Source organism: Marmota flaviventris, chromosome 3, assembly GCF_047511675.1.
Source record: "Marmota flaviventris isolate mMarFla1 chromosome 3, mMarFla1.hap1, whole genome shotgun sequence".
Classification (NCBI taxonomy): domain Eukaryota; kingdom Metazoa; phylum Chordata; class Mammalia; order Rodentia; family Sciuridae; genus Marmota; species Marmota flaviventris.
The window spans coordinates 177,100,098-177,125,443 of NC_092500.1; the positions used below are offsets into that span (position 1 = coordinate 177,100,098).

At 45.3% G+C, this 25,346-nt stretch overlaps 1 protein-coding gene across 1 annotated transcript in view; it reads left to right on the plus strand.

The window, feature by feature from the left end:
• Csmd1 (CUB and Sushi multiple domains 1) overlaps nucleotides 1–25,346 on the plus strand; it is a 1,338,703-nt gene that overhangs the window by 1,085,451 nt on the left and 227,906 nt on the right. Inside the window, exon 26 of the mRNA XM_071609340.1 lies at nucleotides 13,302–13,504. Coding sequence (XP_071465441.1) covers nucleotides 13,302–13,504 — 203 coding nt within the window. The remainder of the gene's footprint in view (nucleotides 1–13,301; nucleotides 13,505–25,346) is intronic.

Sequence of the window (25,346 nt, forward strand, 5' to 3'; positions counted from 1 at the left end):
CCTATTATGGGTCGAATGCTTCTCTAAGACCCTCAATGCACTTCTTGCTGAGCACAGTTATGATTTATGTAAGAAAGGGGACACGAGGAGGAAGACTTTCAGCAATTCCCTTAAAGGCTACTCTACACAATCACATGAGAATGGTGTTCCTGAGGGTTTCCTGCTCCTCTGCACGTGTAACTGTCTAGTAAGCAAACTTGAACATCTTGTGGTCAAAGGGTCCACAGGGAGTTGTATTTGGTGATATGGACTAAGGTTAGTCTTCTTAATAATACTATGCAGTATTGTCAAAACTATCCTTAATTCAGACTTAAAACAAAGTAACACATGCATACATTGATGACCCTCATCTTCCAGGTGTGTCCTGGGTTGGATTTTCCCAGTGCCAGGCCATGGAAGGTGGATGCCATCTGGTGTGAAGATACAGGAAACATTTATAAGAAAAAAAAAAGTTAATCTACTTTTGATCAGCTTTGGAGATCCCTAGATAAAACTCAGGAGGAAAACAGAAGGCAACAGATCTTCCTCTACTGGGTGTTTATCCTGATCCCGGTTGGAGCCTTAATAGGTGTGCGCAGAGCACAAACTGGGAATAGCTGCTGAATTGAGAGGCAGACTTGTTCACACCAGGAGTAACAGCATGTTGGTCTTCCCCTCTCACTAGGATCACGATGGAGTGGTCTCACCATCTTCACTGCCTTCTTCGTCTAGTGAGGAGCTGGGAATCCACAGGACACTACAGGTTCACATACAAATTAGCCACACCCAAATTTCAACAATGCTTTAGAGAATAGAGGAGGAGATCTCAAACCAATGATCAGGCCCCAGGTAGGAATGACTAGGATTGGGCCTAAGGTCCCAGTCGTGGACACCCACTCCTACAACAAAGCAGAATTAACACAAAGGCTGTGACTGCCACACCTATGAGGGGGAATTAATCTAGATCATAGCAGGCCATGGCCCAAAAAGAGTGGAAGAGAAATCTGTCCCAAAAGATGCATAAAACACAACATAGCTATAAAGGAAAAGTGAAAACACAAGATAACATGACACCTATTAAAGTTCATAATTCACCAGCAGCTAACTGCAAAGATATTGAAGTGGATCAAATATCAGATAGAGAGTTCACAAGAATGATTATAAAAATAATCAATGAATTTTGAAAGAGCACAGAGACAACTGAATGAATTAAGAAAGTCAGTACAGGATAAGATGAGAAACTCAATAAGGGTATAGAGAGACTGAAAAAAATATCACAGAAAATCTTAGAAATGAAAGACATAATAAATCAAATAAAATTTTCAGTTAAGAATCACTCTAATAGAGTAGACCATGCTGAAGACAGAATCCCAGAGTTTGAAGACAAAGAGGTGAGCCTTGAACATTCAGACATATTAAAGAAAGCAAAACAAGTTACCATGATCAGAATATACTAAAACTTTGAGACGACATTAAGAAACCAAATTTAAGAATCACTGGAGTTGAGAAGGGCTGTAAGATGCAGCCTAGGGAATGGATAATCTCTGAAGGGAAATAATAACAGAAAAATTTCCAGACCTTAAGACTGAGATGAATATCCAGGTATGGGATGTGTTCAGGACCCTAAATGGATAATATCAATAAAGAAACTCCCATGACACATTATAATTAAAATTCCAACATATAGAACAAAAATAGATTTTTAAAAGCCTCAAGAGAAAAATGTCAGGTCATGTTTAGAAGTAAGCCATTCAGAATTATAGACAATTTCTTAGCATAAACTCAAAACCCAGGAGGGCTCGGAGTAAGTGTTCCAGGTCCTCAAGTAAAATAACCGTCAACCAAGATAGCTGTATCTTGTTCTGGATCATATGGATCTGAAAGAGATATCCTCAGGATCAAAGGAGACACTACAAGAATTGATAACTATTAAGCTAGCACTACAGAAAACGCTTAAAGAAATACTCCACACCGAAGAAATTAAAAACAGACCCCAGAGGTCACAAATGAACAACTCTCACTTGAAGTGTATCTAAATAAATAAAAAAGGACCAAGTTAAATGTTATAAGTAAATCAGAATGACAGAAATTAATAGATATCTCTTTATAACAAGATTGAATATAAATGTTCTAAACTCTTCACCTAAAAGACATAGGCTGTCAGAATGGATTAGTAAACAAGACCCATTGATAGGTTGTTTGCAAGAGACTCACCGTGCAGGCAAAGACAGCCACAGGCTGAAAGTGAGAGGATGGAAACCCATGTACCATGTAAACGGAGACTGAAAATGAGCAGCCGTAGCTACTATCATATCCAAAAAACAGACTTCAAGTGATAATTAATCCAAAGAGAAAAATAAGTTAGCTTCTTTAGGTCAAGGGTAAAGGGAACAATCCCACAGGAAGATACAACAGCAGTAAGTATTCCTCATATGTTGGTGTACCTAATTACATAAAAGAGACACTACTCATATTAAAGACTAAGAGAGACCTCAGGACAGTAGTACTAGGTGATTTCAACACAGCTGTCTCATAAATAGATAGGTCATTTACATAAACTCAGTAAAGACTTGGGACCTAAAAAATATTATTAGTCAAAAGGACTTAATAGGTATCAGTAGAAAATTTCATTCAACACCAGCTGAATAACATGTCTTCTCAGTAGCTAATGGAATATTCTCCAAAAATGGACCATATATAGGCCACAAAGAAACTGTTGGCAAATACAAAAAAAAGAGTTGATAAAATTTCTTGCATCTTATCAGATCATAAGGGAATAAAATTAGAAATGAACAACAACAAAAAGGTACAGAAACTACGTAAACACATGGAGATTGAAAAGTATACTTGTGAATGATGAATGGGTGATATAATAAATCAGGGGATAAATTTAAAAATTCTTATAATCAAGCAAGAATAGAACCTTGAACCTCTAGGACTCTATGAAAGCTGAGCTTAGAGGAAAGTTTGTAGCTATGAGTATCTATAAAAAAATCAGAAAGATCCCAAAATAAAGAACCTAATGGTGCATCTCAAGGCACTTGGAAAAAAAGAACAAATTAAATACAAAACTAGTAGAAGGAAGGAAATAATTAAGATCAGAGTCAAAATCAATGAAATTGAGGTTTAAAAAATACAAAGGATAAGTGAAATGGAGAGTTAGTTCTTTGAAATAGGTAAGCAAGATTGATAAGCCCTTAGCCAAATTAATCAGAATCAAAAGAGAAGACCTAAATTAATAATATTAGAGATTAAAACAAAAGCATTTCCTTTAAAATCTGGAAGAAGACAAGTGTTGTTCACTCTCACCACTACTATTTCATGTAGTGCTAGAAATTCTAGCCACAGCAATTAGAGTAGAGAAGGAAATGCAAGAGATAAAAATAGGAGAGGAAGAAGTCAAATTATCACTGTTTGCAGATGATACGGTATTATACTTAGAATCCCAAAATTTTCACCAAGACTATTAGAGCTAATAAATAAGTTCAGCAAAGTAGCAGATTACAAAGTCAATATACAAAAATCAATAGATTTTCTGTATACCAATAATGAATCTGCAGAGAAAGCCATCAGAAAAGACAATCCCATTCAAAATAACTTCACAAAAGGAAATAAAATACCTAAGAATAATTCTAACCAAGGAAATGAAAGACCCCTACAATAAAAACTATAGAACACTGAAGAAAAAGACCTCAGAAGATGGAAAGGTCTTCCATGTTCATAGATTGGCAGAATATTGTTCAAATGACTATATTACTAAAAGCAATGTACAGAGTCAATACAATCCCCATCAAAATACCAGTGACATTCTTCACAGAACAACAACAACAACAACAAAAAAAAACCAGTTCTAAAATTTATTTGAAAGAATAAGAGACCCAGAATAGCCAAAGCAACTCTAAGCCAAAATGGCAATACTGGAGACTTCACAATACCAATATTACAGAGTTACAGTAACCAAAACTTCATGGAACTGATATAAAAACAGCCACATGGACCAATAGTAGAGAGTAGGAGACACAGAGACAAACTCACACAGATACAGTCATCCGATAGTTGACTAGAGAGCCAAAAATATAGATTGGAGAAAACACAGCCTCTTTAACAAATGTTGCTTGGAAAACTGATAATCATGTGTAGAAGAATGAGACTAGACCCTTCTCTCTCATCCTTCACAAACTCCTATAATAAATCTTAGGGTCAACATTTCAAAATATAGGCACAGGCAATGACTTCCTCAATAGAACTCCTAAATCTCAGGAAATAATGGCAAATATTGATAAATGAGATGGCATCAAAGTAAAAGTTTCTGCACAACAAAGTAAACAATTAAGAACATAAAAAGAGAACCTAAAGAATGGGAGAAAATCTTTGCTAGCTACTCTTCTGACTGAAGGTTAATATCCAGATTATATAAATATATATTTATATATATATATCCAGGTTATATTATATTGTATATGGATTTATATATAATATCCAGATTATATATAAAAAATAAAATAACCCAGTTGGGCTCAGGATGCTGAGGCAGGAGGATCATGAGTTCAAAGCCAGCCTCAGCAACTTATCAAGGTTCTAATCAACTTAGCCAGACACTGTCTCAAAATAAAATGTAAAAAGGACTGAGCATGTGGCTCAGAAGTTAAGCACCCCTGGGTTCAATTCCTGGTAAACAAACAAATTAACAACAACAACAAAAAACAATTAATAAATGAATAAATTAACTAAACAGACACTTCTCAGAAGAAGAAATACAAACAACCAACAAATATATGAAAAAAAAATGTTTAACATCATTATGAATTAGGGAAATGCAAATCAAAACTACACTGAGATTTATTTCATTCCAGTTACAGGTTAGAGTGGCAACCATCAAGAATACAAACAATAAGAAATACTGGAGAGGATACAGAGAAAAAGGAACACTTTACACTGTTGGTGGGATTGTAAATTAGTAAAACCACAGTGGGAAATCAATATAGAGGCTCATCAAAAGACTAGGCATGAAGCTACCATATGAGCCAGCTCTATCACCCCTTGACAGTTATCCTGAAGAATTAAAGTCATCATTCTACAGTGACACATGCAGAGTCATGTTCATGGCAGCACAATTCACAATAGCCAAACTGTGGAACGCCTACATGTCCTTCGATGGATGGATGGAAAAAGAAAATGTGGATGTATATATTCGGTGGAGTTTCACTCAGCCCTAAAAGAAAAAATAAAATTATGTCACTTGCAGGGAAATAGATTGAACTTGAAGAACATTATATTAAGTGAAATAAGCCAATTTCAGAAAGAAAAGTGCTGTAAGGTTTCTCTCGTATGTTAAAGCTAGGGAGAAAAATGGAAAAGAAAGAGATGGGCAATCTCATGAAAACTGAAGAGAGATCAGTAGAGGAAAGGGACCAGGGGAGGAAGGTGGGAAGGGAGAGGAGAAATTTTGGGTGATCCTATTAGCCAGGGAGAGGCCACTGGGTGTGGCTGCCTTCACCAGCCACTGAGCAGGGAGGGAGGCAGAGGAAGGAACCAGTGAGCACCTTAGCTTGCAAGGTTCTCCTACACACGATTTCCATTGCCACCTGTTACCCCACTTAGACGTCTCCAAGGGCATGGCTCACCTTTATCAAGGGACACTAACCCACCAGGAAGTGTGAGAGGGACAAAGGTGCTGTTATGCTCTGTCCCCAAGTCTCTGTGTGAAGGCACTAACAGTCGCACACCACCCACACTGTCCTCAGCATCTGACCAGTCTCCTGTCGAAGGTCTTCAATGACCGGCTCTGGCGTCTGCCACTCAGTTCCTGCAGAGGCAGCAAGGTGTGTGTTTGAGCTGCCTCCTGAGTCCCAGGGATGCACTCACTGGACAGTTCATCAAATTGGATTGTCTAAAGAGGGAGGTGTCTTAGGAAGTTGAAAGTGCACCTAAGAAACACACAGTGATGTCAGGGAAGTGAGGTTCACCTTGTACCTGGAGGGAGCCCTGGAGAAGGACTGGAGACCTGGTGGCAGCCAGGGAGGCAGGAAGGTGAGCGCAGGGGAGCTCAGAAGTGAGGCTCACATCCAGCCTGCAGAAAGTGAGCGCGAAAGCCCGGGTCACTCCTGGAGCTGTCTCAGGCTATGGAAAGCACAGGGGAGAGTGGGAGCTGGTCCAGGTCCCAACCTCAGCTGCATCCCAGCTCCCCCAGTTCACACCTGCCCACACACTCCAGACCCTCCCCCATCTCCTGCGCCTCTGGCTCCTGTTCATGCCTGTTATCCTCCCCTAGTGGGTGTGGGGGGGTTGATCTTCAGGTAATTAGCTGGTTCCAGGACCCCATGTTAGATACCAGCATCCTTGGAGGCTCAAGTCCCATATACAAATCGGCACAGAATCTACAGGTAATAACCTGCACACGTGCCCCCAAATACTGCCGACTTCTACAATGCCTAATGCAATATGAGATATGAGTCAGTGTACTGTAGTGTTTAAGGAATATAATAAGGTCTATACATCTTTAGTGCAGATGCAAATTTAAAAACTATCCTGTAGTGTGGGCACGTGTAATTAAACACTGTCCCTCTGTTGAGTGTTTATATTTCTAGTTTTTGATACTATATATAATGATATGTCAAAAAGTCTTATAAGTCAAGTTTGCCTATTTTTATAATTAATTCCATACAACAAATCCCTACAAAATGACTTGCTGAATCAAATGGCAAGACATTTCCACGTGTTCCAGTGCAAACCTTTCCATCTGTCAATGCCCATGACTTCTGTGGACACTTGAACCATTTTGCCTGCTCTTCAAATGCACGGTAAATTCAAGGTCTTTGGAATGGCCTCTAAGGTTAACCACTTCTCTTTGTTTTGATATAACAAAGTACTGTAGAAAAATAAAAACCCTAAAAGAAGTTTGTACCCATCCTCTGAACCAAAAAAGACTTTGTTGAAAATATGGTATATTTTTTTACAATATTTTATGTAAATTCAAATATAACATTTGATTTGTATATTTATCTATATGTTTTTATAAAAAACAGTATCATACTATAATATTATTCTGAAGGGTTGTTTTTTTTTTTTTAGTTAGTAAACATGGCCACATTTTTATGACCTTACTTTGAATTCTACTTCAGTCTATGTAGTTGTTGAGTCATATTTAATTGCCTGAACATACTCTAACATATGTAAACAATAGCCTTTTGGATACTCAGGTTGTTTTTTTATTTTTTTCACTGTTAGGAGTAATGTCCTCCCAGCCTCTCTCTCAAGAGTTCTCTCCAGGAGGGCTCTCTAGCCACTTGCTGTGCCTGCACATTTGAATTCACACAGCCATAACCAAAGTGCCTCAGAAGGAGAACACGTTGACCACACTAGACCATGAAAATGTAGCCACACCTCCGTGTTCTCACTGAGTCTGGGCAGCCCCTGTAGCCTTTGCCACTGTGGCTGGGAAAGAAAACTCTTTAAAATGTTTAATCTGCTGTGTTTGTAGACAGCTTTATTTGGGCTGCTCCTGCCATTTGCATGTGTGTGCATCTTTAGCCTGTTACCCTCCCTTTGCACTTCCCTCCCCACTTACTCCCCTGCCCTTTTCTCCTGGCCCCACAGGAGCCTCCCCAGCCCTGCAGTGTGGGGGTTTTTCCTTCGAACACCAGCATCTGACACGACTCAGAGTGCCCTAGGATGGGACCATATTCTACTCAATTTTTAAACTTTGTCCCCCTGGTCATTCACTATCGGTCATTTTGACTGCAGTAGTTTTTCATTTGAATGAGAAGTGACTCTTACTTTCTCAATATTTAATTTTGTCTTACCATATTTTCTGTTGGAGTTGCAAAATCTTTTCCAAGATCCCAAACTCATGGCACCAGGGTGCACGTTTGTTTGCTCATAAAAGTTCTACTACACATAATACATGTGCGTAAAACTGCCTAAATTATGAGAGTGCAGTTTGTTCACAGAAAGTACAGCCTCATGTCACTAGACTAAGAGAACCTCATCAGGACCAAGATGAGCCTGTCATTCCTACACAAACCATTCCTCCTCCAGGATGCTCACTATTCTGTCCTCAAATGAGTGTTGCTGAATTTGAACTTCATACAGGATGGAAACACTCAGTGCTTGGTTTTATGTCTGGCTTCATCTCCTCGGCCTTCACTCCCTGGTGTCCATCTGCTCGGGTGCATGAGGGTGCTGTGATGTATGTACCCACCCTGGGGGGTGCTGGGTGCTGCGATTGCTCTCATCAGCTTGGGGTGGCTACAAGCTGGAGCTGCGCCCGGGTGCTGAGGCGTACTGGTAGGTGCAGGTGACCTGTGTGGCTCTCAGGTAGCCCTTGGAGCAGGCTCCCTGGGCAGTGGCGGACCATCACCCAGTCACTGTAGACCTGTCTCCACTCCGTCTCAGGGTTAGGCTCTCCACCTTCTCAGCACTCCGCCTTGGCTGATTCCCACTCAGCACCTGGGGGCCGCAGGAGTTTCCATTGCGCTTCCTGGAGACTGATCAAGGCCCACGCCTCTTACATGTTGAGTGGCCCTCTGAGCACCCTCTGATGCCCTGCTCCTAAAGTCCACTGCCCCCATTCTGCATCAGGCTGTCTTCCTTGTTAGTTTCCACCTGTGCCTACCTTTCCTGAAGGCAACCTTCATTGATTGCGTATTTCACACCTTCGTTCCTATGCTCTTTGGTCTTTCCTGTATCCGGATGTTTTCTTCTGTTAAACACTGATTTTTCATTTAATGTTGGATTTGTTTTCACTGATTTTTATTTGTGTTTCCTGAATTTCTGATCTGTATTTAAATGCTTTATCATGTAGTTGTCCTGATGGTTCTTAGTGGTTTTCTGTTTGAAGGAAAGATCTGGACTTCCAAAGGTTGTGCAGATACGACCCCAGGTTTTCCTGTAGGTTGCTGTCCCCTCCCATCCCGCTCCTGTGTGGAGTTCAGTGGAGCATTTGTTGAAGTCCACCTCTTCTTCGTTGAACTGGAGTGGACCTCTGGTCATAAGCAGGACAGTTATATCAGAGTCGGTCTGTTTCTGCACTGTATCCCAACCATTGGTATCTTGGTCAGTTACGTGCAGCACTTTCCATCTTAATCACTTACCTACTTTATAAAAGTCTTGATAGCTGATACTAAGATCCACTCTTCTTTACATAGATGCCTGGCTGATTTTGACCTTCTTCATTTCTGTATGAATTTCGGAAAGACGTTTTCCACAAAAGAAATTGCCAGGATTCCCTGTACGATGTGCTGCTCCATTTATTTGGTCTCCCGTGATTTGCCTCAGTAGTACCTTTCAGTGTTCTGTGTGAAGGCCTTGCACATTTTGGTTAGAATTAATCTTAGCTATAGGATGCTTTGGGATGATAATGTAGGTAGTATTGTTTTTTTTTTTTTTTTTTAATTTTCTGTTTATGGCTTTTATATGGAAATCGATTTTTATTTTTATATTTTTCTTACATAAATGTGAACTGGTTGATTCTAAAAGTTTCTAGATTTAAATGTTTTCTACATGCACAATCATGTCATCTACAAATAAGAGATATTTTTTCTGAATCTGATGCCTTTTTACCTGACTCATTGCAGAGGCATTGACTCCAGAAAAATATTGTTTAGAATGTGTTATAGTGAGCCTCATTGTCCTTCACCAATATCCAGAACAAAACTTTTGTTATCTATATTGATAAGTGCATTTCTAAATATTAATATTTACTGAATCCTTAGTCCCATTTTTGGATATTTTTCATGTTTTAAATTCATCACCAATTTTAAGATACTTTTATAATTCTAAGATGTGTATTTCTCAGTATTTGTCAGTATTGATCTGCTTGATTCAATATTGGTAATTTATGTTTATCCTTGAAAGGAAACCCCTTAAATTGTAGGGCCATAAGTTTATACAGAGCAATCATTTAAATTAACTTTTTCCTTCTTTTAGTGTTTTTGTTCTTATTGAAATACTACACACATGCATTATAAAAAGTCAATTCCACAGTGTTGCAAATCTGAATTTCTAGAATGATAAAAAACATGAATTTTTTATGTCTTAATATTCAAACATTCAGATAATGGAAGCTTGAATATAGTATAAATTCAAGGAAGTAAAAATGGAAAAACACCAAATATAGTGAAATGAATTAATGAAAGTAACAATAAAGGTAGTTAATAAACATAAAGTTGAGAAACAACTGAGCACACTTATTAAGATAAAATATAGGAGGCCCAAGCAGTTGATATTTGGAATGAAAATAGAGATGTACCTATACAGTAGAGATTATTTTAGAACATTTTTAAAAATAAAAGATCATTTTATGCAAATATATAGGAAAAATATTCCAGACCAAAAAAAAAGAAAAGAAAAGAAAGCAATTCTTTTAATAAGACTAAAATAACATTTCTGTCAAAGGATAAATATAAAACAAGACAGAAAAATTAAATGCTTAACTCTATAGTTCATTTGATTTATATATCAAGAAAATATAATGATGCTTATCTACATAGATGTAAACCAATGAGCATTATTATTTTTTCCTCAACATATAAATTGAAGAATAATTTAATGGAACTGATTGCTTTTCCACAATCAGTGTAACAAAGTAAAGCAAACCCCATACACTTTCCTAGCAGGACAAGTAGAAAGCTTTGTCTTAACATGATAAAGGTAGGTGAAGAAGCCTTTCGGCGAGAACATGATCTGAGTATGCAGTGCCTGAGGAGGCGGAGCACACCCACAGCTCGTTGTAGACCTGACGTGCTGATCAGACACCCAGGTCTGTGGTCCCTTTCTGTTCTCCACCTGTGACCTCTGATGGCTTTATTTAGTCCCAGGTTTAGAAGCCATTTATTTGCTGGTGATGCACATGTGTGTCACCTCTGCGTCACCTCAGCCAGACTTCTCTTTGCAGCTCCCGCCTGGGGTGAACAGTCCCCTCTTGGCTGCCCCTGCAGAAGCCTGGGCTCCACCGGCTGGTGGCACGGTGCTGGTCCCTGCGGGCTCAGCTCATGCTCCACCTGCTCCCATTCTCCACCAGGGGATGCAGCTCTGTCTCTCTGGTTTCCTGGGCCATAGTGGCCCTGCCCCCTCTTGCTCACGCCTCATGGGTCCAGTTTCCTCCACCTGCGCCCAGAGTCTCGCAACCTCTCAGTGCCTCCATGGACATGTCCACACAAGGGCAGTCTTGCTGGATTACCCAAGCAGGTCACAGAGTCTACATTTTCTTTGAAAGTATGTGGTCACCAGAGCAAGCAGAGTAATTTTTAAAAATTGTTGGTGAGATAAATGCTTCACTGAAATGGTGCCTTGGTTTATCAGCCAGCGCAGAAGACAAAATGGTTCTCTAATCTCCGTCTCCCTCCTCAGTCCCTCTCCCTCTGCTCTGGCCACACTGGGTGAGCGCAGAACCATGCCCCCCGCAGGGATTGCTTTCCTTAGCTCTTCCTCACGTGGAATTAAACAAGCTCTTGCCTTCTTTAGAGGGGCGCTGCGGCCTCTCGGCCTCACCCACTTAACCTCACCACCCAGGAGGTGTGTCTCCCTCACTTGCCCCCCACCCGTCTAGGCAATCCCAGTGCCCTCAGTCCGCTTGCTCTCTCTCTCTCTTCGTTGCACTTACACCTACTCACGTGCAACTCTCTTCACATGTTCGTTGGTGGCTGTTTCTTTCTCCTCTCATTGCAACGTAAGCTCCCCGAGGCAGGCTGTGTAGTTCAATGGTATATCCACAGTTCCAGAAGGGGGCTTGTTTACAGCTGGTACTCAATAAATACTTGTTGGGTTGTTGAACTCTATAAACAGGCACACCAAGATGATCAACCTCATAAATAACCAGAGACCATGAGAGATCCAAGCCCTGCTTGGCTGCTGCTGTTCATCCAGCATCAGGTCTTGGCAAACTGGGGCGTTTGCTCATCATGGTGAACTGAAGGAGTCAGAGTCACCAGGGAAAGCAACAGGGCCACTGTCTTATGCCAGACCTAGAAAGACCCTCAGATCAGTGATGCGGAAGGTCCATGGCGGCACCATGCTTCACAGTGCAGAAAAACTTTGCATCCTACAGTAGAGGGCTGAAAAATACAGAACTCATGCTTTTAAAGTAAAAAAATTCCACATGTTTAGTGTGCAGGACTCTCATGACACTCTTAATGGAGGCAAGCGCTGGCTGTAAATCAGGCAGGCACACACAGGCTTGTGACGGGGACTGTGTGCCCCCAGCAAGCACATGGAGCCCCGGTGCCACTCGGGCAGTGTTCTCATGACACATGCGGGCACTTCAGAAGCTCACCTGGGAATGGCACATGCAAAGAGCTGGCTGGGTGCAGGGCCAGATGCCCTGGAGAGCAGGCATGGGCATATCTATACAATTTTATTTTTTAAAAGATTTGATGCAAATCGGGCAGAATGTTGACACTGGTATTGGTGGATAACATGTGCGCTATACCCTGTACACTTCTTTATGTGGAACATTTAAAGATACACTACACATTCTTGCTTACACAGATCAGATAGGTATGCTCTGTATACCTGATATGAGCAACCTGAAGTCATTGAGATTTATGTAGTTTTTGTGTCATCTGTATTTATTTTTACCTCCTTTACAGTCCATGGGCAATAAGGAGAAAATGAAAAACTATAAACCACACTCTCAGGAAATAGCGACTTTGGATGGGATGTTAGCTAGCCCTCTGTTTGCCCTGCATAGACAGGGCTACCCGTGGGGCTGGGTCTGAGTGACTGCCACAGGAGGGGAAGGTCCAAGGGGCCCCGGAACACCTGCAAGCCCCATGCAAGTGTGTTAGGCGTTGCAGGAAGGGATTTGCACTAGGCACTCCTGACATTGTGCTGATTTAAAATAATGTCTTCTTCTGAAGATAAAATGTATAGAGAGAAACACAACCCCTGGGCCGCCTGTGTGGATGCCGGTGGGGACTGTGCTGGGTGGAACCAGGTGGCCAGGGCATCCTTCCCCGCTGTGCGTGCTGCCACCTGCCGGGCACCTTAGGAACAACACCAGGTCAGGAAAACCTAGGTCAGCCTAGGAAGAAGGGACTTCCACCTTCATTAGGGTTAGTGCAGGCTGGATTCCATCATAGAGAGACCCAATCCCAACGGAAAGGCTGCAGCCCTTAATGGATGGCGCTGGCCATAGCCCGGCTTCTCTGCAGCCCGACACACTGAGGAGTTCATGCTGTGTGCTAATGCACACGTGAGTCCCTTCAGTCCCTTCTGCACCACTGGAGGGGCTGGGAGGGTGCAGCGGGTTCCTGAAGTCTCTGGGGTGTGGTGCCGGGCAGGGACAGCAGGGAGCCCGTGGACAGCTGTGCTCTGTCTTGCAGCCTCCACTTCATCGTGTTCGACACGGAGCTGGCACACGACATCCTCAAGGTGTGGGACGGCCCGCTGGACAGCAGCATCCTCCTGAAGGAGTGGAGCGGCTCGGCGCTGCCCGAGGACATCCACAGCACCTTCAACTCGCTCACGCTGCAGTTCGACAGCGACTTCTTCATCAGCAAGTCGGGCTTCTCCATCCAGTTCTCAAGTAGGTGGACCCTGCCGCTGGGTGTGGCCACGGTCGGCCACCTCTGTGTGCAGGGGGGCGCTCCTTCCTGTTCCTAGGACCCCCCAGGGACAAGCACCGGTCCAGTGTGACCCGCATTTTGGAGGTGTATTGTAGGGAGAAGAGAGTTCTTGTCTCACCTGGCACTGGGTTCATGGCAAAGCACAGATTGATAAAAAGTCACCAAGTTTATTTATTGTAGATTTTGTGTGATATAGTCACCTCCAAAATGAAGACCCACGGAAAGAGGGAAGAGTGCCTATTTTGGGGCGGCCTGGCATTGGGATTGCTGGGCTGAGGGTGTGGCCTGACAGTAGTGACCAAGTGCAGGGTGCCCCACTAGTACCCATTCTGTCCCCAAATGCTTTCTGCTGGGTGTTGGGAGATCCATTTTTGTGGCCTCTGGTGGGGAAGACCAGAGCACTGTCCTATGACCTGCTTCAGGAGACAAGCTGGCAGGAGGTCAGAGCCCCCCCCCTTTTTTTACTAAATGCAAGGGGCCATAGTTTGGGGTGGTATATCCTGACCCCCTTAGCATCAAGATCACATTGGCTTAGGAAATTCCATCCTTTATAAGATAGAGACAGGGATTGAGCTCTACTTAGTTATGTGGGGAAAATGTTATTTTAGAGGTTTGAATTAGTAAACACTTAAGCTTGCATCAAAGTCGGAGTCTTGGCACGGAGGTTCCATCTATTCCTGGGGTCCCCAGGCCAGCAGTAACTATGAGTTCCCTAATTGCTGTGGTCTGAATTTGTGGGATAGCATCTCTTGCTACCTGCCACCAAGCTGACCTTTACCCTCAACTCCAGTTTAGAAGAGACCTATGTTTTTCCCTTCCAGGGCTAAGGCTCCAAGTAGTCAATACAAGACAATAACCTCTGCTCGATTACTAGTGGGAAGCCACATTCTCACACTTGAGTTATTATCTCCTGAAGATAGTCCCCGTCTTTCCTGTCTGGCCCGTGTTTAAGGAGTCATTTCCTAAAAAGGGCAGAGTGGAGATGTTCTGTGGCAGCTCAACCTTTTAGTACCCTTCAAGGAGCCTCAGGTGGAGGCACCATGTAATGTGGTACCTCACAAGGTCAGCCGTCCTCATAAAATAGGTGGAATTTGCACATCAACACGCTCAGACTCAATTTATCTTTTGGCAGGTCGCTGGCGAGGCATATTTAGGATTTACATAAGAAAATTGACTTAGGTCATTTAATGGTTTAAAAGGTTGCTAATAAAACTGAGGTTATGGTCTGCACAATTTCTTACCTCTGGTTTCACTGTGCTGTGGGTTGGTAATTTGCGAGGCATGGCTGGATTAGTGCCTGTGTGCAGGAAGACTTTCACTGATCTGCAACAGAAATGTCAAAGGAAGCCCACTCACCTACTTACTTCATCTTGAGAAAAAGTCCTTTTCTTTCTAGACCGTCTGCATTCTGCTTTCTGTTGTGACATAAAATTGCCCTTGATCTTCTTAAATTAGGGGCAGTGTACATGGTAGAGAGGAGACTGATGGCACTTATCAGCCAAACAGAAAAGTTCGTAAGGTTGTAGGTGGTGTTCGCGTCCTGCCTTCTCCTCTTCCTTCCCTCTTGACCTCTTGAAATTTTTAAACAGATCATTTAAAAAAAAAAAAAAAAGCAAGTCGTTTTACAGCAAAACTGAGCAGGAGGTACACGGCGCACATAAACCTCCTGTCCCACGCGCACAGCCTCCCACTGTCCCTCAGAGGCGTGTTTGCTAGTCCAGGAGCCAGTGTGTGGCATGTCAGCACCACCCGGAGTCCACAGTTGGCATCAAAGTCCACCCTGGCTGCTGTGCCTTCCATGGGTACAAACGCATAGAGATGTGTCGGCCAGTAAAGTGTTACACAGAGCAAGAATGTCCCTGCCTACAGACCCCCTGAGCTCTGCCTGCTCTGTCCCCAATCCCAGCCCCTGGCAACCACATCTTCTCACGGGCTCAGTGGTCTTGCCTGTTCCAGTGTCACACACTGGGGTCGTCGGGTGGCCCTGGGCCCTCCCTCCTGGTGATGCAGCTGATTCCTCCTTGTCCTTGCAGGGCTCGGTGGCACTGCAGAGCACTCCAGGGCCTGCAGAGCCACTCCTAAAGGCCACCCCAGTGCGCCCAAGCTCTGTGGGCACAAGTACAGCAGCTGCCGTCTCCCTGGGCAGGCTGTTGAGTGGACGCAGCTTTCCGTTCAGTTGGGCAGATGCAAACTGCACATCTGCTGGGTCTTGCAGCGAGCGTGGGCTTGGAGTGGTTCTGGACTTTCTCATTTCTCCTCCTCAGAGTTCTCCTGCAAACCCCTAAACCTCTCCTTTTCTGTTCTCCTTTCTCGCTCACTCTTTGCAGAGGAATCTTCCCAATTCTAGTAAAACACAAAGCCATCCCTTATTTGAGGGCCATAGGTTGTCTTCTTTCTGTATAACTGATGATTGACGTTTGGGAAGTGACACACAATACAGCCACCCGAGTCTGCAGGAGAGAACCTGCAGGACTTTCTTTGGCTCAGTGTTCTATGGGTGTTTGTTGGAAGCGCGTGAAGTGGTCTTTTTAGCTGGTGACAGGTGACTGCCTGTTGGCAGCCCACGCGGCCTGAGCCCTCCCGTTCCTACTCAGTAAGCCCCCAGGTCTGGTGGAAGATGAAAAAGACCATTTCAGGGGTCAAATGAGGCCTTGTTCTCTGGCTGTGTGGGAACGAGCTTCTGTGAGAAGGTCTTCAGGAGTCTACACCGAGGAGCACACACACACAGAGGGCACCCTGGTGTGAAACTCAGGAAGCGTGGGGCTCTGCCGCCCTCCGGAGAGTGGACCCCGGCCTCTGTCTCTGTCCTTGTCTCTTCCTTGGCCTGGGGTGGTCCTGCTGCTCAGGCTGCGCACTTCCAGAGAACCACAGCCCCGTGTCCCCTGCGGCTGCTGCGGCTGCCCGGAGCATGGCGACACTAGAGTGTGCAGAGAGCACGGGGATTTTTAAATTTTTAAAATTTTCTGTTCATTTTTAAAATTTTCTGTTTATATCTTTTTTTAAAAAAAAGTTTGCCCTGGTGACATATAGTTTCACACAATAGTGGATTCGTTTTGCCGTCGTCATGCATGCGGGGAAGAGAACAGGCTCCATGTTAGTCCCCAGGGCTTGCCCCCGTCCAGCTCCCTTCCTCTACTCTGAGGTCTACCTGCCATTTGCTCTTTTTGTTCTTGTTTTTAATCGGTGCTTTGCAGACCGTGTAAAGGTGGGACTCACTGTGGCATATTCCTGTATTTTATCCATGTACATGGCAACATTTAGTCCATTCCATTCTTTTTGTTGTTGTTGTTGTTACCAGCTATGGAACCCTGGGGTGCTTAACCACTGAGTCCCATCCCCGGCATCCCCAGCCCTTTTTTTTTATTTAGAGATGGGGTCTTGCTGAGTTGTGGAGGCTGGCTGTGAACTCACCATCCTCCTGCCTTGGCCTCCTGAGCCACTGGGATTACAAACGTGTGCCGCGGTGCCTGGCTCGTCCATGGTTCGTCCATGGCTCGTCCATTTCATTCTGCGGTTCCTCCCTTTTCCTGTCTCTCCTCCCTCCCCCTCAAACTCCTCTCTCCACTGATCCCCTTTCTGTTTTCAAGGGACCACCCCCCACTTTTCCCCCTTATTTTGTTTTAACTTCCAAGTGAGGGGAAGCGTCTGGCCCTTGAGTCTCTGAGCCTGGCTTCTGTAGCTCAGCATGGTGCTTCTGTCCACTCACCAGCCAGTGCCACCTCTTCGTGCTTCATGGCTAGATAAAGCTCCCTGGGTAGAGGGGCCCCGCTTTCTGTATCCATTCTTGTTGACCAGCATCTGGACAGGTTTCCCAACTTGGCTATTGGGACTTGAGCTGTGTGAACACTGCGTGCCTCTCTCTCTCCAGTGGGCTGATTTTAGCTCCCTGGGGTGAAGACTAAGGAGCCGCCTAGCTGGGTCATATGGTGGCTCCATGCCCAAGGTCTGGAGGATCTCCAGGCTGATTTCCAGAGTGACTGCCCTCCTTTGCTGTCCCACCAACACTCTGGGAGTGCACCTTTCCCCACAGTCTCACCAGCTTTCTCATTTGTATGCTCGCTGGCCGCCATTCTGACTGGAGTGAGATGAAATCTCAGTGTAGTTTCGGTCTGCATCTCCCTGAGTGCTAGAGATGTTGAACATTTTTTTTTGTATATCGTTGGGCATTTGTACGTCTTCTTTTGAGAATAGTCTGTGTAGTTCTTTTGCCCATTATTGATTGGGTCATTTGTTTTTTTAGGTTTTAAAGAGGTGGTAAGATTTTGGAGTTCCTATATATTCTGGGTAAGAATCCCCTGTGGAAGGAGCAGTGGACAAAGGCCTTCTCCTGTCCTGGGGCTCTCCTCGCGTTCTCAGCTGTGTCCTTCTCGGTGGTATAGCCCCAGTGGAGTCCGTAAAGTCAAGGAAAGATGACAACATGGTGGGACACAAGTGATCATTGAAGGTGGAGGGCACCGTGACACAGGACAGCCCCCACTGGTGGTGGAGGACAGTGGGGACAGGGACAGAGGGCGATGGTGGAAGGGGCTGGGGCGAGTGTGCACGGAGGCTGTGAGAGGCCTGTTCAGGTGACAGGAGAAGGAGAGGGGACAGCTCTGCTGAGGTGGGGTGGCAGGGATCCTCTGAGCTGGCTCCTAGCAGCTGCTCCCAGCCCCCTGCCCAGCTGCGGGCCAGGAGGAGAGGGCAGAAGAAAGGCACCCCGTGTGCAGTGCACCTCCTCCGGGACCTCGGCAGTGGCCAGCCCCAGGCCAGCCCCGGTGCTTCTCCCCCAGAGCTCAGCCGCCCTGTGCCAGGGTCTCACTTCCACCTACAGAGTGAGGTCTCCTAAGGGCACAAAGTCTTCCTGTTTCCAGAACATGGACACAGTCAGCCTCCCAAGCCTCTGCTGAACACATGTGAGGGACGAACCCCTGGTTATGCCCGTGCTGACCAGTTAGAGCGACTCTGTGGGACAGGCCACCGCTGTAGAGGTACTTTCTGAGTGAGCACAGCTTCGTTCCAGATGTTACGCAGTGGCACCCGGAATTATCATCTTCCAAAGCCCATTTTAGTACTGAGGAGCCCGTCCCCTCTGGTGGCACTGACCACAGCTCCGAGTGAATGGGGTGTCTCTTGCTCAGCATCAGAAGTTCTGGCTGCTACAGTTTTGCTTTGCTCATGAAGAGCACATTATTCCTGTTCAACGTCAGGATTGTGCCTTATTGACCTTGTAAGTGTGATAGGGTCTTAGGAACTTATTTTACTCATGAGTATAAATTGTTGGTACTGGGGATTGAAACCAAGGGCACTTTACCACTGAGCCACATCTTCAGCCTTTGTTATTGTTTATTTTGAGACAGGGTCTTACTAAGTTGCTTAGAGACTTGCTGAGGAGCTGAGGCTGGCTTCAAAATTGCAATCCTCCTGCCTCAGCCTCCTGAATCACTGGGATTACAGGCACACACCATCGCATCCAGCAACTAATATTTTGATGCCAGTTAGGAACCAGGCAGAATGCTTTCATTTTAGAAAGATTTTTGGATCTGCATGATTGAATCTGTCAGCTGGTAAATGTTCCTGTTTCATGAAAAGTGACCCTTTCCCATACTTTAAGATAATGCCAGGCAGCACCACTCACCAAGGGTGTGCCACCAGCCCTCCAGCAAGTGGGCGCACACCAGGCCCCGTGGCAGCCCTGGGGGACTGTGTCCCATGGTCCTCCTCACGCATACACCTTCCCTGTGCTGAGACAGAAGGCGCTCGCTAGGAGAGGCAGGGACGGCCCTGGGAAGACTGGACCCGAGGTCCTCCACCCTGCCAGCCCTGCTCAGCCTGTGAAGCAGGAGGACTGCTTATGTTAATTGTAATCAGCCCAACGCCTTTCATTCAAGCTTAATTACCATTTACTTAATCATGCATAAAATGCAGGAAAATGGAGTTCAGCACGCACAGCTGACCTCTGCTCAGTTAAATCAACCTCGGGGAGTCTCCGAGGCCCCGCGGTGGCGGGCTCTCCACTCCTGGGAAAGGGCGCTGGAGCAGCTCTGCGTTCTCGGGTGGCGTGGGGTTGATTTCTCGTAGGAAACAGAGTGCGTGCATCTCTCTCTCATTTACTTCATTGAAAGATAATTTAATAGGGATTTAATTTTTAAAAGTCACTTGTTGTTTGTAACACGAGGGGACAGAACAGGGAGGCAGTTCCCGGGAGGCAGCTGCAGACACCACAGTGGCAGGGCCTGCTATGCACAGGGGCAGCTCACAGCCAGGGCCTGGCCCCACTGACCCGCCCTCTCAGGACCCTCTTGGGACAGGTGGAGAACTGACCATACAGTTTTCGGTTGGCCATTTACACATATAGATGATGAACCCCTCGAGACCGAAGGAGTGAGTTTAACCTCCATTCCCCTGGCCACCTGCCCCTGGCCAAGAAACAAAGGACGTGCATGCAGGATGGGCAGGTGGTCGAGATCCATGGCGGTAGGAGGCGCGGACTGTCCCTGTCCTCACAACAAGCACAGGGAAGTCAGAGACAGACGTACCACCAAGTGCGGGGACCACAGCCCCAGAGAGCCTGGCCTTCCACTGTCCCTTCAGTGGGGCTCCAGTCTGTCCTCTGATCTGTAAGGGCATGGTCAGCCCTGCTGCCCACCAATGCCCTGCCACCCTGTGGATGGCTCACCTCCAGGTGTTCTCTGCCCGGCCCTCCTGCCTCTCCTTGCCCCCAGCTCCCTGCCTCGACCTGCTTCTGAAGAATCAGAGGCTGCCCGTCTGCCTCCATGTCCACGTCAGCTCTTCTAACTGGCCTCCTCCCCAGCAGCGCAGTCTCGTCTCTCACCAGCGTGACCGATGCCCTTGCCCCTGGGCTTCCCATCCTTCCTTGCCCTGGCTCACCTGGACGGCCACGGACCCCCGACACCTGCAGCCTGGCACCTGCTTCCTGCCCCTCCTGGTAGCCACCGTGGAGTCACCTTCCCCAAGGGTGTTCAGTATTCAGTGGCAGTACGTAGATGCACGAGGTCGACCACATTTTAAATCAGCACACGGAACACCACGTTTTGCGTCCGAGTGTCCATCTGTGATGCCCTGATTCAGAGCAGCTGCTGCCTCGTGTTCCACACTTGCGGTGTGCACTCCCTCACCCACGCCACGTGGCTGTGCACCTCCTGGACCCTGTCCTGTCCTGGCACCTCTGCTCTGGTCACTGTGGCCTCTGGCCCACGAGTCTCCACCTTGCTACTCCCTGGCAGTGGCCCTAAGTGGCCTCCTGTAGACGGTGGGGCCTGTTCCACTGGACTCCCTCAGAACCCCCAGCCTTTCTGAGCCCCAGTGGTCTCCCCTGTCCCCGGCCTTGGGATGCAGGCTTCCTCTAGCTGGGGGAGTCGGCCTGGGGATGTCCACTCTATCTCTGTTCAGACTCGGAGTAAATTCATTTCTTCAGATTTGGAAACAGACCCTTAAGATTATAGCTCCAAAAGCCTCAGCTTCCAGCTCCTCCTGCCTTTGAACCTCTGAGATACCAATTGAATTAGCCCTTTGGAAGACCTCTCAAGATAGACCTCTCCAGCTCCGGCCACCTGCACGCCCCTGGCCCCACTGTCTGGGTGTGACCCCTACAGGACGGAGAGGAGCATTTTGCTGGCGTTTCCCTCCACGGCACAGGCTCCCATGTGACCTGGGTTTCCACCAGTGACACTGTATGAAGGCAGTTCAGCAAAGCATGCTGGGTCTCAGCCAAGCCACGAGGGCAGAGAGCAGGTCTAACTGAGCCACGCCATTCCCCACTCAGGTTAAAACCAGCCTCAGCAAGAGAAGTCTCCTAGGTCTGACCAGGACCCCGGTCGGCCAGCGCCGGCTCCCTCACCTGGGTGCTCTCCTCGTTTTTCCCCTCTTGGTTTCAGATGGTGCGCCCCTTTGCTCCCCAGCCTCCCTGCGCCGTGCCCTCTGCAGAGAGGGTCTCCCTGATGCACCCAGCCACCATCACTCCTTTTAAGCTGCACTCCTTTCCAGAAGCTTCCGTGGCTCCCCAGGGAGAATGACAGCCCCTCCCATGTGACCCTCCCCGCCTCCTCCAGATGTTCAGTGTACCTTCTGCACGCTGTGCTTGTCACCGGGAGACTGGGGGGCATAGAGCAGGACCTGCACACTAGCCCAGCCCTCACTGCGCCCACGGTGACGCCTGGTGGTGGCCTGCCTTCGTCTTGTCTTCTTGTGTGTCTGCCCTTCTTTCCTCTTTACTGCTAATATTTCTGTTGTCATTTCTAGTGAGACTGTGAACTTATTAAATGAATTTTTTACATCTCTGCTCTAATATTCACAGTCCTTAGGACGGTTCTGAGGAAGAGCATCCACTTAGCAGACGTATGCTTAGTTGCATGCTCAAGTGGCATAAAGTTGTCTCCATGATCACGCACGTTCTCAGTAAGACGGTTGGAGAGCACTGCAGGTGCGGATTGGAGTCGGACACTTGGCAGCACTTAGCAGAGGCTAGCCACTGCACCCCTGGTCGCAAGACAAGTGTCCACACATGTGTCTGTGAGCAGACCCCACATCTCAACCAAGGGAAGACTTCCTTGGACTGAGACCAGCCACGTATGGCCAAGGGCTCTCGGCCGCAGCGTCCCTGTGAGTCTCAGAACAGCAACGCCCTCCACCTGTGTGACATAGTCATGTGCGTTCTGTTCCGTCAGTCGGTTTCCTAGTTAATTGGGTTAAATTAGGACATAATGCTCTTTCTACCCCCCACAGTGCTGGTGCGGCCTGCCCTCGAGGGTAAGCAACACAGAAGTGCTTTGATTTATACATTTTCTCCAAATATAAGGGAATGTTATTATTTATTCTCAGTTCGGGAGACGCACCGACTCCAGGGGAGCATTATGTGATAAATGATTCAGTCTGCGGTTGGTTCCTAGATTAGATTTCTCCCTCCCTTTGGCCTCCCGCTTCACACCGCTCAATTCCAGCTGACACAGCAAGGTTCCCTTGACACTGGCTTGGCGGGAGGCACATGGTAGCATGGCTCTGGCTTAGAGACAGGAAGAGACGGTAAGTGAGCAGATGCCGCTCATCATTGTAACGAGGTGATCCGGGTCGCTTCACTGCAGACCCTGGAAGGGTACACCAGGCTCCCATCAGCCAGAGAGCAGGTGAGTGTGCGGAACCTCTAAAGGGAGATTTGTGATCATTTCTCGAGTCCACCTTACCTCAATGGACATTTCTGCTGTTCATCCTACTGGAAAGCTGAGGGTCCATTTAATCATGGTTACTGATATGAATAAATGTTTGTTAAAAGGATCCTTGCAAGATTAAGGGTTGAAGTTCTTGATTCAGTCTTTATTTTATTTAATATAAAGAAAGTAAAATGTAAATAACTGAATGAAGGATCCTTTCATTTCACTAAGATGCAAAGAACAGAATTTTATGGTACATTTGAAGTTTGATATTAGCATTACTATTAGATGTAAGTGCTTCTAAAATAACTTTAAACATTTAAATATTTATAAACATCAAAAACAAGCATACTTGGATTTCCTGTAGATGTTTACTTTTGACATTACGAAAACAGATTTACTAATTAGTTTTGTGTCAGAGCATTCCAACTGCTTTATTCAAGAGAAGCTAGTTTATTGTTCACTAAGCAGACCTAAGAACTTAATTAAGCGGCTTAAGTTCTATTGTGAACACAATTCATCTCTTATGTCTCTGTTTCAAATGATCTAACTTGAACAACTATATAATGTGTATTTCTCAAAAATACAGTTCCAAAGATAAAAATATGAAGATATTTATTTGCAAGACAGAAAAATAATGACTTGAAATTTTTACCTAAATTGGAAATTTGCTATTTATCATTAATATTCTCTTCCTAATAATTGATTGTAAGTCTCTCAGTTAATTTGAGATAAATAAAGATCTAATGTTATAGTACATCAATAAGGGATTTAGAATCTAACTCTGAATCCTGGCTAAGCCATAGAACAGGACATTTATTATAAAAGGTAAGGCATATGGAAATTTGTTTTGAAAAGGTTTTATTTTATTGTATATTTGAGTGTATATCATGATGTTTATTTTATATATATATATGTGTGTGTGTGTGTGTATATATATATATATATATATATATATATAGAGAGAGAGAGAGAGAGAGAGAGAGAGAGAGAGAAATGTGTACATATAGTGAAATAATTACTACCATCAAGCAAATTAACATATTAATCATCTCACATAAGTATTGTTCTTTTCTTTATATTATTTTTTTATTTGGTGTAATCAGTTGTACATGACAGCAGAATGCTCTTGAATTCATTGTACACAAATGGAGCACAATTTTTCACTTCTCTGGTTGTACACAAAGTAGGATCACATGTACCTAGGGTGATGATGTCCATCTCATTCCACCATCTTTCCTCCCCCTTGCCCCCTACCTGCCCCTCCCCCCCTTTACAGGATCCTGTTCTATAGAAGGGCATCTAGGTTGGTTCTACAGTTTAGCTATTGTGAATTGGACCACATTGAATTTTTTTAAAATGAAGATTTAAAAAAAAAAAAAGATTTGTGCGGTGGGGATCATTGTAACCTAATAGCTGTAATGTTAGCAACAGTCTTTAATATTATTTAATCAGCATGAAACTTTGTCATGGGATTCAGAGTGGGTCATCATTTATAATGAAATTCACATTCCCCATGGTATCATGGGGATTGATCAATCAAAGTGATTGATTGATTTTTGTTGTGCTGGAGTCTTTGTGTAAATTTGCAGAACTCAATCTAAGCTGGTTTGGTAAGCATGCACACCTGTGACATATGCTCATGCCACTACGTCCTGGTTAAGTGTAGAGATCACGAAAGCAGCTCTTCCACCCAGGGCAAGGAACACGGAACTGGGCAGGGGTGGATGAGGGGGGTGTCTGAGGCTTCCTTGCACCGACGTCGCTATTTCTGTCTGCACGTCTGCTGTGATAGCTGGGTTTCCCTGGTAGTACACACTTTGCTGAGCTTAAGGCGTCTGTACAGGGATCCTGCTCTGTCTTGTGCTTGCTCTTCCTGTGCTTCTGCATGACAGTGACAGCCTTTATGGAGTCCCTCCGGGTGAGTAGGGGTTTTGTTAACTAGAAAGAACTTTTTCTTTAGTTTAGCAGCTTTTGAATTATTACAATTCAAAGGAAGTGTCCGTTATCACCAGCAGTGGTGATGCTGAGAGTGGACACCGTGCATCTTCAGGTCTGCCAGTATCCACCAAGGGGTTTGCCACTGCGAGACACATACTGCCTTCTACCAAGAAAGCACATTGGAACCGCAGGCTTTCTGTGATGATCCCCGAAATGCAATATGTGCATGCATATTTTCATTTCATGAAAAGAATTTTAGAAATAAAGTGGTTTGCATTCATTGTACATAATTCAAGTGAAGGCTGAGATTTTAGATACATATTTTAAATTTAGCCCTTATTTTGATGTAATTGTAGATTTACTTGCAGTTGGTAGAGGTAGAACAGGGATCCTGTGTGCTTACCCCTCCCCAGTTTCCTCCAAGGTAGCACTTGCAAAACTGGGTCTGTGTCGGGAAAATGCACAATATTCCAGAGAATACCTCAGGGGGCCTCTGGAAGCCACACCTCTTCCACTCTTGCCCCATCCCTGACAAGCACTCAGCCAGTGTCCATTTCTATACTTTGTTATCTCATCATCTCTAGAGTGTTCCTGTAAGGAATTAGGCAAAATATACCCTGGGCACTGGCTGTCCTCAGCATGCTTCTGTGCAGACTGCTCCAGGGGGCTGTGTCTTGAGGTTCACTTCTTTGCATTGTTGCATAGTGCTCCACTG